General features: G+C 33.4%; 1 protein-coding gene across 1 annotated transcript; it reads left to right on the top strand.

Moving 5' to 3' along the window:
• Positions 1-8,831: 8,831 nt before the first annotated feature.
• LOC105795628 (uncharacterized) lies at positions 8,832-9,898 on the top strand. The gene is made up of 2 exons (XM_012625315.1): positions 8,832-9,064; positions 9,778-9,898. The coding sequence occupies exons 1-2, from the start codon at positions 8,832-8,834 to the stop codon at positions 9,896-9,898; spliced, it is 354 nt and encodes a 117-aa protein (XP_012480769.1).
• The last annotated feature ends 3,009 nt before the right edge of the window (positions 9,899-12,907 follow it).

Consider the following 12,907-nt stretch of genomic DNA (forward strand, 5'->3'; position numbering starts at 1 on the left):
ATAATGTCCATTGCATTTATCTTTCTTCACCGAATCTTTTTCTAGCATCGGTAGAGGTTAGCGACTAAATAAGAATCTTCTTATCATTTTGATTAAAAGTAATAAACTAATTAGAACATACGAATATGACAAAATGCATAATAAATTTTTGCTAAATATTTTTATGTTTAATTTGGTTGGGATTTTATTGATTATAAAATGTTACCAAAATATTTAATCTACATGACTAAAATTGTTTCAAACTCTCAAATTTTAATATATACACACACTAAAATTGAGTATTGACAACTTAATATTTGAAGAAATTTGTTTGCAGCTTTGGGTATTACTCAATTGATTTTTATCTATAATCAAAGCCTTCTATGAAAAGCATAAGAGTTCAAGGTTTTCTTAATATACTGATCATTCAAATTTTATAGATGAAATTGGGTAGAAAAGAACATTTACTATAAATAGATTTTTTTCTCGAATAAATGGATTTAATCTCAAGCATAAGATAAATAGGGTGTGAAAAGTGAACAAGCTAATTTTTAAGGTCGAGTTTGGAGTTAATTTAAACTGTTAATATTATTTTCTTGCCCCTTAATAACAAACAATTTGATGCAAAATTACAAATGGGACAAGAAACCAACGAACTAACATAATTTTTTTATATAAACAAGTTTAACGCTATTCACTCATAAAGATAAAGGACGTGAGGAAAATGAAATTGTAGCATTATGCCATGCCAATGATGCAGCATTTAATCACACAACACAATAAACATCACTTAAGTTTCTTAGCAATATGATGGTAAAAATATATTAGCACAGAACACACGTTAATGCTTTTCAACTTAATCTTGTATTAGCACAGAAGGAATCAGAAAGAAATTGTACCTAAATCCCTCACCTGCTAAACGATGCAGAAAACAAAAAAGGAAGCAATGAAATGGAATTGAATGAAACCCTAAACATAAACCCTATAAAATCAGTTCCTAACCAATGAAACCATTCAGAAAATAAATAAACATTCGAAGCATTACATTACCTTCAAAACGATGAACAAAAATTGAAGAGGAAGATCGAAAACCCTATAAACAGAGTATATTTTTTTTAATGTCAGTTTCTCAGCACAATAACAGGGAAGGAAAAATAAAATTAACAAATTGGGGAAAACCCAATGTATACGGAGGCAGAATGGGGAAAGCGAATCTTGAACAATTATTCCCCCGACCACCAATTCCGACGATGCTCCTCGACGTTCTCCGTCAACTGTCTGTGTCTACGGAATGTACGAACCCGATTTTTATCAGTTTTGCAAGAAATTGAAACAGCCAAACAAGTAAATTTGAAAGAGATATAGAATTGATTTTCAGAAATGGGAGAAAGCAAAAACAGTAAATGGAGTTAGGGATTTCAGAACTTAGGGATTTTAGAAGAGGAAAATGAAATTATACTGGAGAGGGGTATACCCAAATCGATCTCTCACTAAACGACGCTGTTTCAATTAAATATATTTATGCATTTTTCATAAAAACGCCACTAATAATTCAGTTGTTATAATATATATTTTTTCTTTTTATTTATAATTATTATTTTTAATAAGTTTCTTACTTAATACTTTTTTTAATTGATAAAATTTATAAAAAAAATTTTAATTTTATACAGTATGATTAATTTAAACATTAACAACATTAAAATTTATAAATATTAATCCCAATACAATATTCTACAAAACTTTCATTTGCGGCGTTTTTACAAAAAACGCCCCTAATACCAATAAACAGTATAAAAACGAAGTTGTTTCAGTTACACATTTTGCGGCGTTTTTGCAATAAATGCCACAAATCTTGTTCTATAGCGGCGTTTTCTGTATAAGCGCCGCTATTTTTTCAATTTATTTTATTTGTCTTTATTTATAAGTTTAATGATTTTTAATAGATTTTTTTTTTATAATTGTTATGACATTATTTTAAATTGATACATTAATATGCATTTATAAAATTATTTCAATTTTATGCAGTACTATATATATAATATATAACATATATATATGCATAGATATATATCGTGGCATATATTATATATATAACCCTGTCACTTATAATCCTAATAAGAAGTAAAAAGCAGAAAGAATTTTAATTTTTTTTTGGTTTTGTACCCTAAAACCCAAAGCTATTAATCCCTATAACCCGTAAACATTAAAATTAAAGGCTAAACCCTAGCTAACTCGTATTCTTCATGCAAATCCGAACGCAAAAACCAAGTATTGTAACATTCAAATCAATAAGTGTGAACCATAAACCATAAACATCAAGCCGTAAAACAGTAAATTTTATCATTACATCTTATAAGCCGTAAACCTTGCATTAAAACTAACATGTAAACTCAAACCCTAAACCCCATTCCTCAAGCCATAAACCTAAACCCAAAACCCTAAATATAAAATTATAATCCTAAATTAATAAACATTATGTATCAAACCCTAAAACCCCAAACCGTATGCAACAAAACTTAAATATTAATCCCAAAACCCTAAAATACATAACTTTCATTTGCGGCGTTTTTACAAAAAACGCCGCTAATACCAATAAACAGTATAAAAACGAAGTCGTTTCGGTTACAAATCTTGTTCTATAAAGCGTTTTCAGATAAACGCCGCTAATTTTTCAATTTATTTTATTTGTCTTTATTTATAAGTCTAATGATTTTTAGTAGATTTTTATTTTGATAATTGTTATGACATTATTTTAAATTGATACATCAATATGTATTTATAAAATTATTTCAATTTTATGCAGTATGTATAATATATAACATATATATATGCATATCGTGGCATATTATTTATATATATAACCCATCTCTTATAATCCTATATACTAGTGACATAATAAGAAGTAAAAAGCAGAAAGAATTTTAATTTTTTTTTGGTTTTGTACCCTAAAACCCAAAGCTATTAATCCCTATAACCCGTAAACATTAAAATTAAAGGCTAAACCCTAGCTAACTCGTATTCTTCATGCAAATCCGAACGCAAAAACCAAGTATTGTAACATTCAAATCAATAAGTGTGAACCATAAACCATAAACCATAAACATCAAGCCGTAAAACAGTAAATTTGATCATTAATATATCTTATAAGCCGTAAACCTCGCATTAAAACTAACATGTAAACTCAAACCCTAAACCCTATTCCTCAAGCCGTAAACCTAAACCCAAAACCCTAAACATAAAATTGTAATCCTAAATTAATAAAAATTATGTATCGAACCCTAAAACCCTAAACCGTATACAACAAAACTTAAATATTAATCCCAAAACCCTAAAATACATAACTTTCATTTGCAGCGTTTTTACAAAAAACGCCGCTAATACCAATAAACAGTATAAAAACGAAGTCGTTTCGGTTACACATTTTGCGGCGTTTTTGCAATAAACACCACAAATCTTGTTCTACAGTGGCGTTTTCTGTATAAGCGCCGCTAATTTTTTAATTTAATTTATTTGTCTTTATTTATAAGTTTAATGATTTTTAGTAGATTTTTTTTTGATAATTGTTATGACATTATTTTAAATTGATACATTAATATGAATTTATAAAATTATTTCAATTTTATGCAGTATGTATAAGTTAAATATAACCAACATTATAATTTATAACTTACTGAAATTATTCAAATTAATATAATGTATAACAACTTTAATTTAGATCCCAATATATGCTCTATTTTTAAGCTAACAAACAAATGTACATACGTAACTAACACAATATTAATATATATATGTTTCATAATATATAACTTATAATATAATAATATAATTCAAACATTAATTGAGAATATATAAAAGAATGAACTAATATTTTAGATTTTCTAATTAGCGGCGTTTGAGAATTACAGGCGCTGCTCCAGGAACACCGCTATAGACCGGAACATTAGCGGCGATTCTCCATAAACGCCGCTTTAGAGCGGAGCATCAGCGGCGGTTTATAAAAAATGCCGCTAAAGATAAGACCATTAGCGGCGCAGACGCAAAAACACGGCTAAAATACCGGTACGTTACCGACGCTTAACGCCAAACGCCGCTGAAGAATGGAGTATTAGCGGCGTTTGGGCAAAAACCGCCACTAGTGTTCCCAAATATATGAAAACGGCGTCATTCTGTGTTACTCTATTTGCGACGCTTTTTGTAAAACGCCGCTGAAGAATGGAGTATTAGCGGCGCTTGGGCAAAACCGCCACTAATGTTCCCAAATATATGAAAACGGCATCATTCTGTGTTACTCCATTGCGGCGCTTTTTATAAAACGCCGCTGAAGAACGGAGTTTTAGCGGCGCTTGGGAAAAACCGCCACTAATGTTCCCAAATATATGAAAACGACGTCGTTCTGTGTGACTCTATTGCGGCGCTTTTTGTAAAACGTTGCTAATGCTTGGTTTTAGCGGCGTTTTTTTATGTAGAGCCGCTAATGCTCGATAATTTGCGGCGTTTTTCGTAAAATGCCGCTAATGCTCGATTTTTAGTGGCATTTTTTATCCAAACGCCGCGAAAAGCGCCGCTATATCCCTATTTTGGTGTAGTGAGAGGAAAGAAAATATCAAGAATTAAATAATTATTTTTAGTCTAGATTTTATTTTGGTTTAGGTTAGGGTTGAAAATTAGATATTGGTGCTCGTAAGCTATTCAAGTTTGACTCAAAAAAAATTTCAAACTTGATTCGATAATTATTAAGCCAAGCTTGAGCTATCAATAGAGTCGAATTCAAGCTTAATAATACTTTACTCGAACCACTCGTGAACCTTATCGAGCTTTTCATATTTTTATTTTATAAAATTATGTCATTAACCTCTCTTTATATTATTAACCCTAAGTTTAATTACTGAGCCGAGCTCGAGCACAAAAATTGATAAACGAGCTTAATCAAGCTCGAGCTTAAAAATAGATGTTCGATTGAGCTCGGCCGAGTATTTTGGTTCGGATCGACTTGATTACACCCCTAATTTATGGTTTTCAAATATATATGGTTTCAAATTTATGTGCTTTAACATGAAATTAATTATATTGCAATAAGATTTTAATTTGACATGTTTAATTTTTTTAAAAAATTTAAGTTGAACAATTTCACTCGATTCGGTCCGACTTGAATTTCATTTCACTTGACTCGATTTGGAAAGAATTTAAATTGAGTTAGATGATAAAATAGGACTCATTAACATAATTAACTCGAAATTTTTTCAACTCGATTAGACCGAACGCTTATCCCTACTACTAAAACCCATTAAAATCTAGTAATAAAGGTACGTGACATTTGTTGTATCACTGTTTTGAGCTCCAAATTTGTCCCAACACTTTTACTCAATAGCTTCATCCAGTTAACATCTATAAACTAAAATCTACAGTGGCGCAGTTTAGGTTCAAACTATAATTTCAATTATTTTATTTTTTGCAGATTTGTCCTATAAACTTCTTTATTCAAACTGGGACCCCCATCCTCTAATAACTCTAAACTCCTCTCTTCCCTTTTATTTGCCTCAAACCCCTTGTCATCTTTGGCTTAAAATATTTTCTCTTAGTTTTAAGCAGTAGAGTTGCGAAAGCATTTTGTGATGGATTCAAATAATGGATCACCTGCAACGACGAGTGTTAGCATCGAGGAGAGCTTAAAGTTTAATAGGAAGGGGACACCTTTGGTTCTGCTTCTGGTTGTCATGCTTGGGTTGATCATATATGCAACTGTGTATAAATGTAAGAGAGGCTGTGCAGATCTCAAAGTCGAAGCTGAAGTTGAGCTTGGAGAATGATATTATCCGATGGACGTGTCTCTGCTTCATGGCATGTTGTATCTATCTGTGTTTTCACTTTAATCAACTTTTGGTGCTGCTTACCTTTCCTAATGACATTTGCTTTGTCACAACAAGGAGATCTCCCCATTTCTCTATATAATCCTTCAGCTTAGTCTTTTTCAGGAGACCATGGCCCTTTCTTCACATTTGCTTTGTCACAACAAGGAACTCTCCCCATTTCTATCTATGATACTTCAGCTTAGAGTCTTCTTCAGGAGACCATGGCCCTTTCTTCACATTTGCTTTGTCACAACAAGGAACTCTCCCCATTTCTATCTATGATACTTCAGCTTAGAGTCTTCTTCAGGAGACCATGGCCCTTTCTTCACATTTGCTTTGTCACAACAAGGAGCTCACCCCATTTCTCTATATAATCCTTCAGCTTAGATTTACTCACTAAGATGTTTACTTTCATTTTCTTGAATGCCAAACAGGTTGTTATTCCAGGAAGCATCCATGCTGGGTTATGTACGGAATCATGAGTCGTTGAATTATATTAACGAGACTTTTGTATTAATGCGGATTTGAAGTTTATTACATTGAATTATATAAATGGGTTGTTGAATTTGAGTGTGTTTATTTTAAGTACCATGTATTTTCTATGTCATCACGTTTGTATTTGGGGTGGATTTTTATAAAATAATTTCTTTAAATATTTGACTAGTTTAAATTGAGTTTTATGTGATGTTACTCAAATTCGGATTAGTAATTATATGAATATAGATAACAGATGATCAACCCTAGCTAAAAGTTTACCAGGAAGAACAGACAATGAAATAAAGAACTAATGGTACTCTCATCTAAAAAAGCGTACAAAGGGAGATGAGGAAGAAAAGTGCAGTAGTTGGCAAAGTGAAGCCACCCAGAATGAGAATATTTTTCAAAGTGAAAGCATCGAGGAGATGATGTTAGGAAGTTCACCACCCTCGTCTCCATCACTATCCTCCTATTTTTAATTTGTTTTTAGACTCAATTGAAAAGAAACAAACTCTTTTCGTTTTCTCCCATTTTTAGATTGTATTTCTGTTTTTCTAATTACAATTTGAGGAGCATTTTCTTTTATCATGAATCAATCTAATTTGAAAAGAAAAATTAAAAGTTTAAAGGTGAAAAAGTTTTAAGGATGAATTTGAAAATTGGGATATAACTTTTGAGCTAATTTATGAATAAAGCCATTGTTAAACAAAATCCATAACCAAGTGGCTCTGTTTTCCACAAGGTTGGACCTTTCCCACTTTAATCTTATAAAAATATCGCCCAAAAGCAGTCATTGGATTATGTTGGTTTTTCTTAATTAATCACGTGGATTATGAGACTAAACATACAAGTCTTCTCAAATAAATTAGGATTAGGATAAACTAATTATATGTTTTAATCATTCTATAATCCCACGTACATATAATATAAATTGTTGAAAATATAACAAAAAAAGTATCGAATTTTGAATGATATATTACATGTATTATATTTACCATATTATAATTTACCATAGTATAATTATTACATAATTTTTAGGAATAATGCCGCATTTGATTTTATTATTATTATTTTATATAATATTTGGAACTACCTATATAATCCTTCCTCAATCTTTAAATAGGAGGATAATGCTCTCTAATGCACTTGAACTCATGTCTTTCTCGCACTAACAACAATGTTGATAAAACTTAAGATTGTTAGTTATTATGTATTTTTCTGTCATTTGACCATATATTTTCTTTTAGTTGCTTAAAGTATCATGCAGTTTTATTTGAGAATAAGATTTTTAATATGAATTAATATTGGAGAGTTGAAAACTTACTTTATTATAAGGAAAGTTTTATTACTTGAGGAACTATTTTTGAAGTTGAGAAAGTTACAACTAAAGTTGAATACAACACAATGCACCTTCAAGGCCACGTCGGGTAAATTGCTAGGATTTGTAGTCAAGGAGAAAGGGTTCGAGATTAACCCGGATAAAGTTAAGGTTATACAGGAGTTACCATCGCTGTGTATCCAAAAAGAGGTTCAAGGTTTCTTAGGGAGATTAAATTACATTGCCTGGTTCATTTCACAACTAACTGAGAAGTGTGACCCCATATTCCGTCTCCTTAAGAAACGTGACCCAGGTGTATGGAATGAGGAATGCCAGAAGACCTTCGACAAGGTTAAACATTATTTATCCAATGCCCCAGTACTAATGTCACCTAGCCCAGATAAACCATTGATACTGTACCTGCAGTATTTGGAAATTCCATGGGATGCGTACTAGATCAATATGATGAGTCAGGGAGGAAAAAAGAGCAATCTATTACCTCAGTAAGAAGTTCACCGAATGGGAGACAAGATATTCGCCAATCGAGAAGCTGTCTTACGCCTTAGTTTGGACTACCTAGAGGCTGAGATAGTACATGTTGTACCATACGACGTGGCTCATCTCGAAAATAGACCCTCTAAAGCACATGATGGAGTCAACTGCGTTGAATGACTTAATGGAAAATTTTGCTATCCGAATTTGATATAATCTATGTAAACTAGAAAACAGTAAAAGGGAGTGCAATAGCAGTTTTCCTAGCTAGTAGAGCTCTAGAGGATTACGAACCTTTATATTTTGATTTCCCAAATGAGGATCTAATGTATGTTGCAATCACTGAAGAAGGTGCTCCAAGAGAATATCCCTAGAAACTAAATTTTGATGGCGCCTCAAATGTCGTGGGTAACGGAATTGGGGCAGTCTTGTTATCCCCAGATGGAGATCATTTTCCTTTTAATAGTAAACTTGATTTTGATTGCACAAATAACATGACAGAATACGAGGCGTGCATTATGGGTATCCGTGCAGTTATAGAATGCAAGATCAAGGTACTGGAGGTATATGGGGATTTTGCACTAGTAATCTATTAACTCAAAGGTGAATGGGAAACGAGAGATCCCAAGTTGATTGATTATCGAGAGTTGGTTTTCAAGTTAATTGAGGAGTTTGATGGTATCACCTTTTGCTACCTCCCGCGAGATGAAAATTAGATGGTCGATGTCTTAGCTACCTTAGCTTCCATAATCAAAGTGAACAGACAAGAGGATGTAAAACCTATCCAGATGAGCACTTATGAGGCCTTAGCCCATTGTTACAACATCGAGGAAGAAGAAAGAGATGATCACCCTTGGTACCATGACATATTACGATATGTAAAGAATTGTGAATACCCTGAGCTGGAAACTGAGAATGATGAAAGGATCCTACGAATGCTGGCCAATAAGTACGTCTTAGGTGGAAAGATCCTATACAAAAAAAAGAAAAAACCAAGTGTTACTAAGGTGTGTAGATGCTATTGAGGCCAAAAAAAAATCCTAGAAGAAGTCCATGAAAGTGTTTGCAGAACACATGCTAATGGTTTTACAATGACTAGGAAAATAATTAGATTCAGATATTATTGGTCCACCATGGAAAGGGATTGCATCAATTATGCCAAAAGATGTCATAAATGTCAAATTTATGGAGACAAAATTCATGTGCCTCATTCATCTCTTCATGTTATGACTTCTCTATGGTTTTTCTCTATATGGGGCATGGATGTCATTGGTTGACCTTACCAAAAGCTTCCAATGGGCATCGATTCATCTTTGTGGTCATCAGTTACTTCACCAAATGGGTAGAAACTGCTTCTTATGCCAATATCACAAAGTCAGCAGTTAACGAATTCTTGAAGAAAGAAATCATATGTCGATATGGAATGCTAGAAAGGATCATATCTGACAATGCATTAAATTTGAACAACAATACGATAACGGAGGTCTATAGTCAATTTATGATCAAACATCATAACTTGTCACCGTATCGCCTAAAAATGAATGGTGCAGTGGAGGCAACCAATAAAAATATTAAAAAGATCGTGGGAAAAATGACAGAGAGTTATAAAGATTGGCATGAGAAGTTACCATTTGCTTTCTATGCTTATCGAACGTTTGTTAGAACTTCCATTGAGGCAACACCTTTCTCATTGGTTTATGGAATAGAGGCAGTCTTGCCCATTGAAGTCAAGATTCCTTCTCTCCGAGTTTTATCAGAGTTGAATTTAGATGAAGTAGAATAGATTCAATCTCGATATGATTAATTAAACTTGATCAAAGAGAATACGTTAAAAGTTATCTGTTATGGTCAGATGCACTATAAATGAATGATACGAGCTTATGACAAAAAGGTTCGCCTAGAGAATTTCAAGAAGGAGACCTGGTGTTGAAAAAGATTCTTCCTATACAAAAGGTCTTCAAAAGAAAATGGATGCCGAATTAGGAAGGACCTTATGTGGTAAAGAAAGTATTTTTTCTAGACGAGCATTAATTCTCACCGAGATGGATGGCAAAAACTTGTCTAACCCTGTGAATTTTGATTTAATCAAGAAATACTTCACATAAAAAAAGAAAGAGGCCAAGGTGAAAACTCGTAAAGGACGTCTTGAGACCAAGGGAGTTTTGAGTTGAAAACCTGAAAAGGGCGGCTCAAAATTGGGCCCAAGAATGGTCATGTAATAGTCGTTTCCCCTCAAAGGTAACAGGAAGGAAAAACTTTGCATCTTAGGGCATCAACAAAGTATTTTAGATCTCCTAAACACATATCAGGCTCAGAATGGTCTTTAACAAGTTTGCTTGAAGAAGCTTGTACTGCGGTATCTGGGGCACCTAATTTCATCTTACTCACTTTGTGTTCTGGCAACGTTTACCAATTAGATTAATATTTTTATTAAGAGTTTTACCCTCAATAAATTTTAGTCTTGTCCATTTTTATGACCTTTTCAAGCATTTTTTGCATTGAAATAATGACTACTGAAAAACAATATTAAACTAAAAAGATTTCTGCATATTACTTTGAAAGATTTCTAAATAGTATAGGGACCTGAAATAGGACCATTAGTTATAACTAACCAAATTTAATGGTTGGAAATATCTTAGAATGAATAGTTTACATTGTGATTACCTCTTCGAGTTTCCTGTCAAAAATACCATATTTGAACAAGAAGGCATGGTAACACATCAGTGATAAAACCTTAACGAACAACGAGCAATGTCAACCTAAGCACTAAAATGGGGATGAAGTTACAGTGGAGCAAATTGAAGATACAAAACCTATACCCCTGAAGTTGTAGTGGGTCAGATTGAATCTACCATAGCAAATATTATCTCCTTGAAATTACAGTGGAGCATATTAAAGCTACAAATCCTATACCCCTAAAGTGGCAGTGGGTCGGATTGATGTTTCTATAAAGAATCTTATCTCCCTGAAGTTGTAGTAGAGTAGATAAAGCTACAAATCCTATACCCCTAAAGTTGTAGTGGGTTGGATTGAATCTACATTAGCGAATTTTATCTCCCTAAAGTTATAGTGGAGTATATTGAAGCTTCAAATCCTATACCCCTAAAGTTGTGTAGGTCGGATTAAAGTTACCATAGCAAACCTTATCTTCCTGAAATTGTAGCGGAGCAAGATGAAGTTACAAATCTTATGCCCCTGAAGTTATAGTGGGTCAGATTGAAGTTACCATAGCAAATCTTATCTCCCTGAAGTTATAGTGGAGCAAGATAAAGCTACAAATCCTATACCCCTAAAATTTATAGTGGGTCGAATTGAATCTACCATAGCGAGTCTTATCTCTCTGAAGTTGTAGTAGAGCAAGATAAAGCTACAAATCCTATACCCTTGAAATTTACAGTGGGTTGGATTGAATCTACCATAGCGAGTCTTATCTCTCTGAAGTTACAGTGGAGTAAGATAAAGCTACAAATCCTATACCCCTGAAGTTGTAGTGGGTCGGATTGAATCTACCATAGCGAGTCTTATCTTCCTGAAGTTGCAATGGAGCAAGATGAAGCTACAAATCCTATACCCCTGAAGTTGCAGTGGGTTAAATAGAATCTACCATAGTGAGTCTTATCTTCTTGAAGTTGCAGTGAAGCAAGATGAAGCTACAAATCCTATACCCCTGAAGTTGTAGTAGGTCAGATTTAATCTGCCATAATAAATCTTATCTCCCTAAATATACAGTGGAGCAAGATGAAGCTACAAACCCTATACCTCTGAAGTTGCAGTGGGTCTAATTGAATCTGCCATAATGAATCTTATCTTCCTGAAGTTGTAGTGGAGCAAGATAAAGCTACAAATCCTGTATCTCTGAAGTTGCAGTGGGTCGAATTAAATCTACCATAGCAAGTCTTATCTTCATAAAGTTGCAGTGGAGCAATACGAAACTACAAATCCTATACCTCTGAAGTTGCAGTGGGTCAAATTAAATCTACCATAATAAACCTTTCTCTCTAAATATACAGTGGAGCAAGATAAAGCTACAAATTCTATACCCCTAAAGTTACAGTGGGTCAGATTAAATCTACCATAACGAATCTTATCTCTCTGAAGTTGCATTGGAGTAAGATGAAGCTACAAATCCTATACCCGTGAAGTTGTAGTGGGTCGAATTGAATCTACCATAACAAATTTTATCTCTCTAAAGATGCAATGGAGTAATATGAAGCTACAAATATCATATCCCTGAAATTGCAGTGGAATGGATTGAAACTACAACACAAATCTTATCTCCTTGAAGTTACAATGGAACAAGATGAAACTGTAACACTAAAATCTTGTCTTCCTAAAGTTGTAGCGGAGCAGATACAGTGAAGTAGAGTAACCAATGGACTGAAAAAATAGGCTACTTAAAAAAAAGAAGCACCAGAAAAGTCAAAATTCAACAAGGCCGGACAAAATTGGTCCTCTTTTAAAGTCTTTGCTCCCTTCTCGTTACACGACAATGAGCAAAGAGGGGTAGTTGTAGAAGCCCAATTTTTCTCGGCCCGGACAAATATCAAAAAACAAAAACAAATAAAAGTCAATTAAAAGTCCAAATTACAAGCCCAATGACCAAATCCATTTACAAACCCTAAAATCCAAAAACAACCTAAGCCCAAAGCCCACTATCCTAAACACATCAGAAACACTAGTTTCCCCTTAGTTCTTCCAGCTGCCGCCTCTGCCACGTTAGCAAACATGCCTCCTCTACCACCATTTCAGCAAAATGGCAAAGTGTGGCTCCCTAGAGCCGTTGATCGCCTCA

The sequence above is a fragment of the Gossypium raimondii genome, chromosome 3, assembly GCF_025698545.1.
Source record: "Gossypium raimondii isolate GPD5lz chromosome 3, ASM2569854v1, whole genome shotgun sequence".
Classification (NCBI taxonomy): Eukaryota; Viridiplantae; Streptophyta; class Magnoliopsida; order Malvales; family Malvaceae; genus Gossypium; species Gossypium raimondii.

Coding starts and splice junctions, on each gene's coding strand:
- LOC105795628 (XM_012625315.1), top strand. CDS start 8,832: ATGGTCGATGTCTTAGCTACCTTAGCTTCCATAATCAAAGTGAACAGA. Junction 9,065..9,777: donor CTACGAATGCTGGCCAATAA/GTACGTCTTAGG, acceptor AACGTTTGTTAG/AACTTCCATTGAGGCAACAC.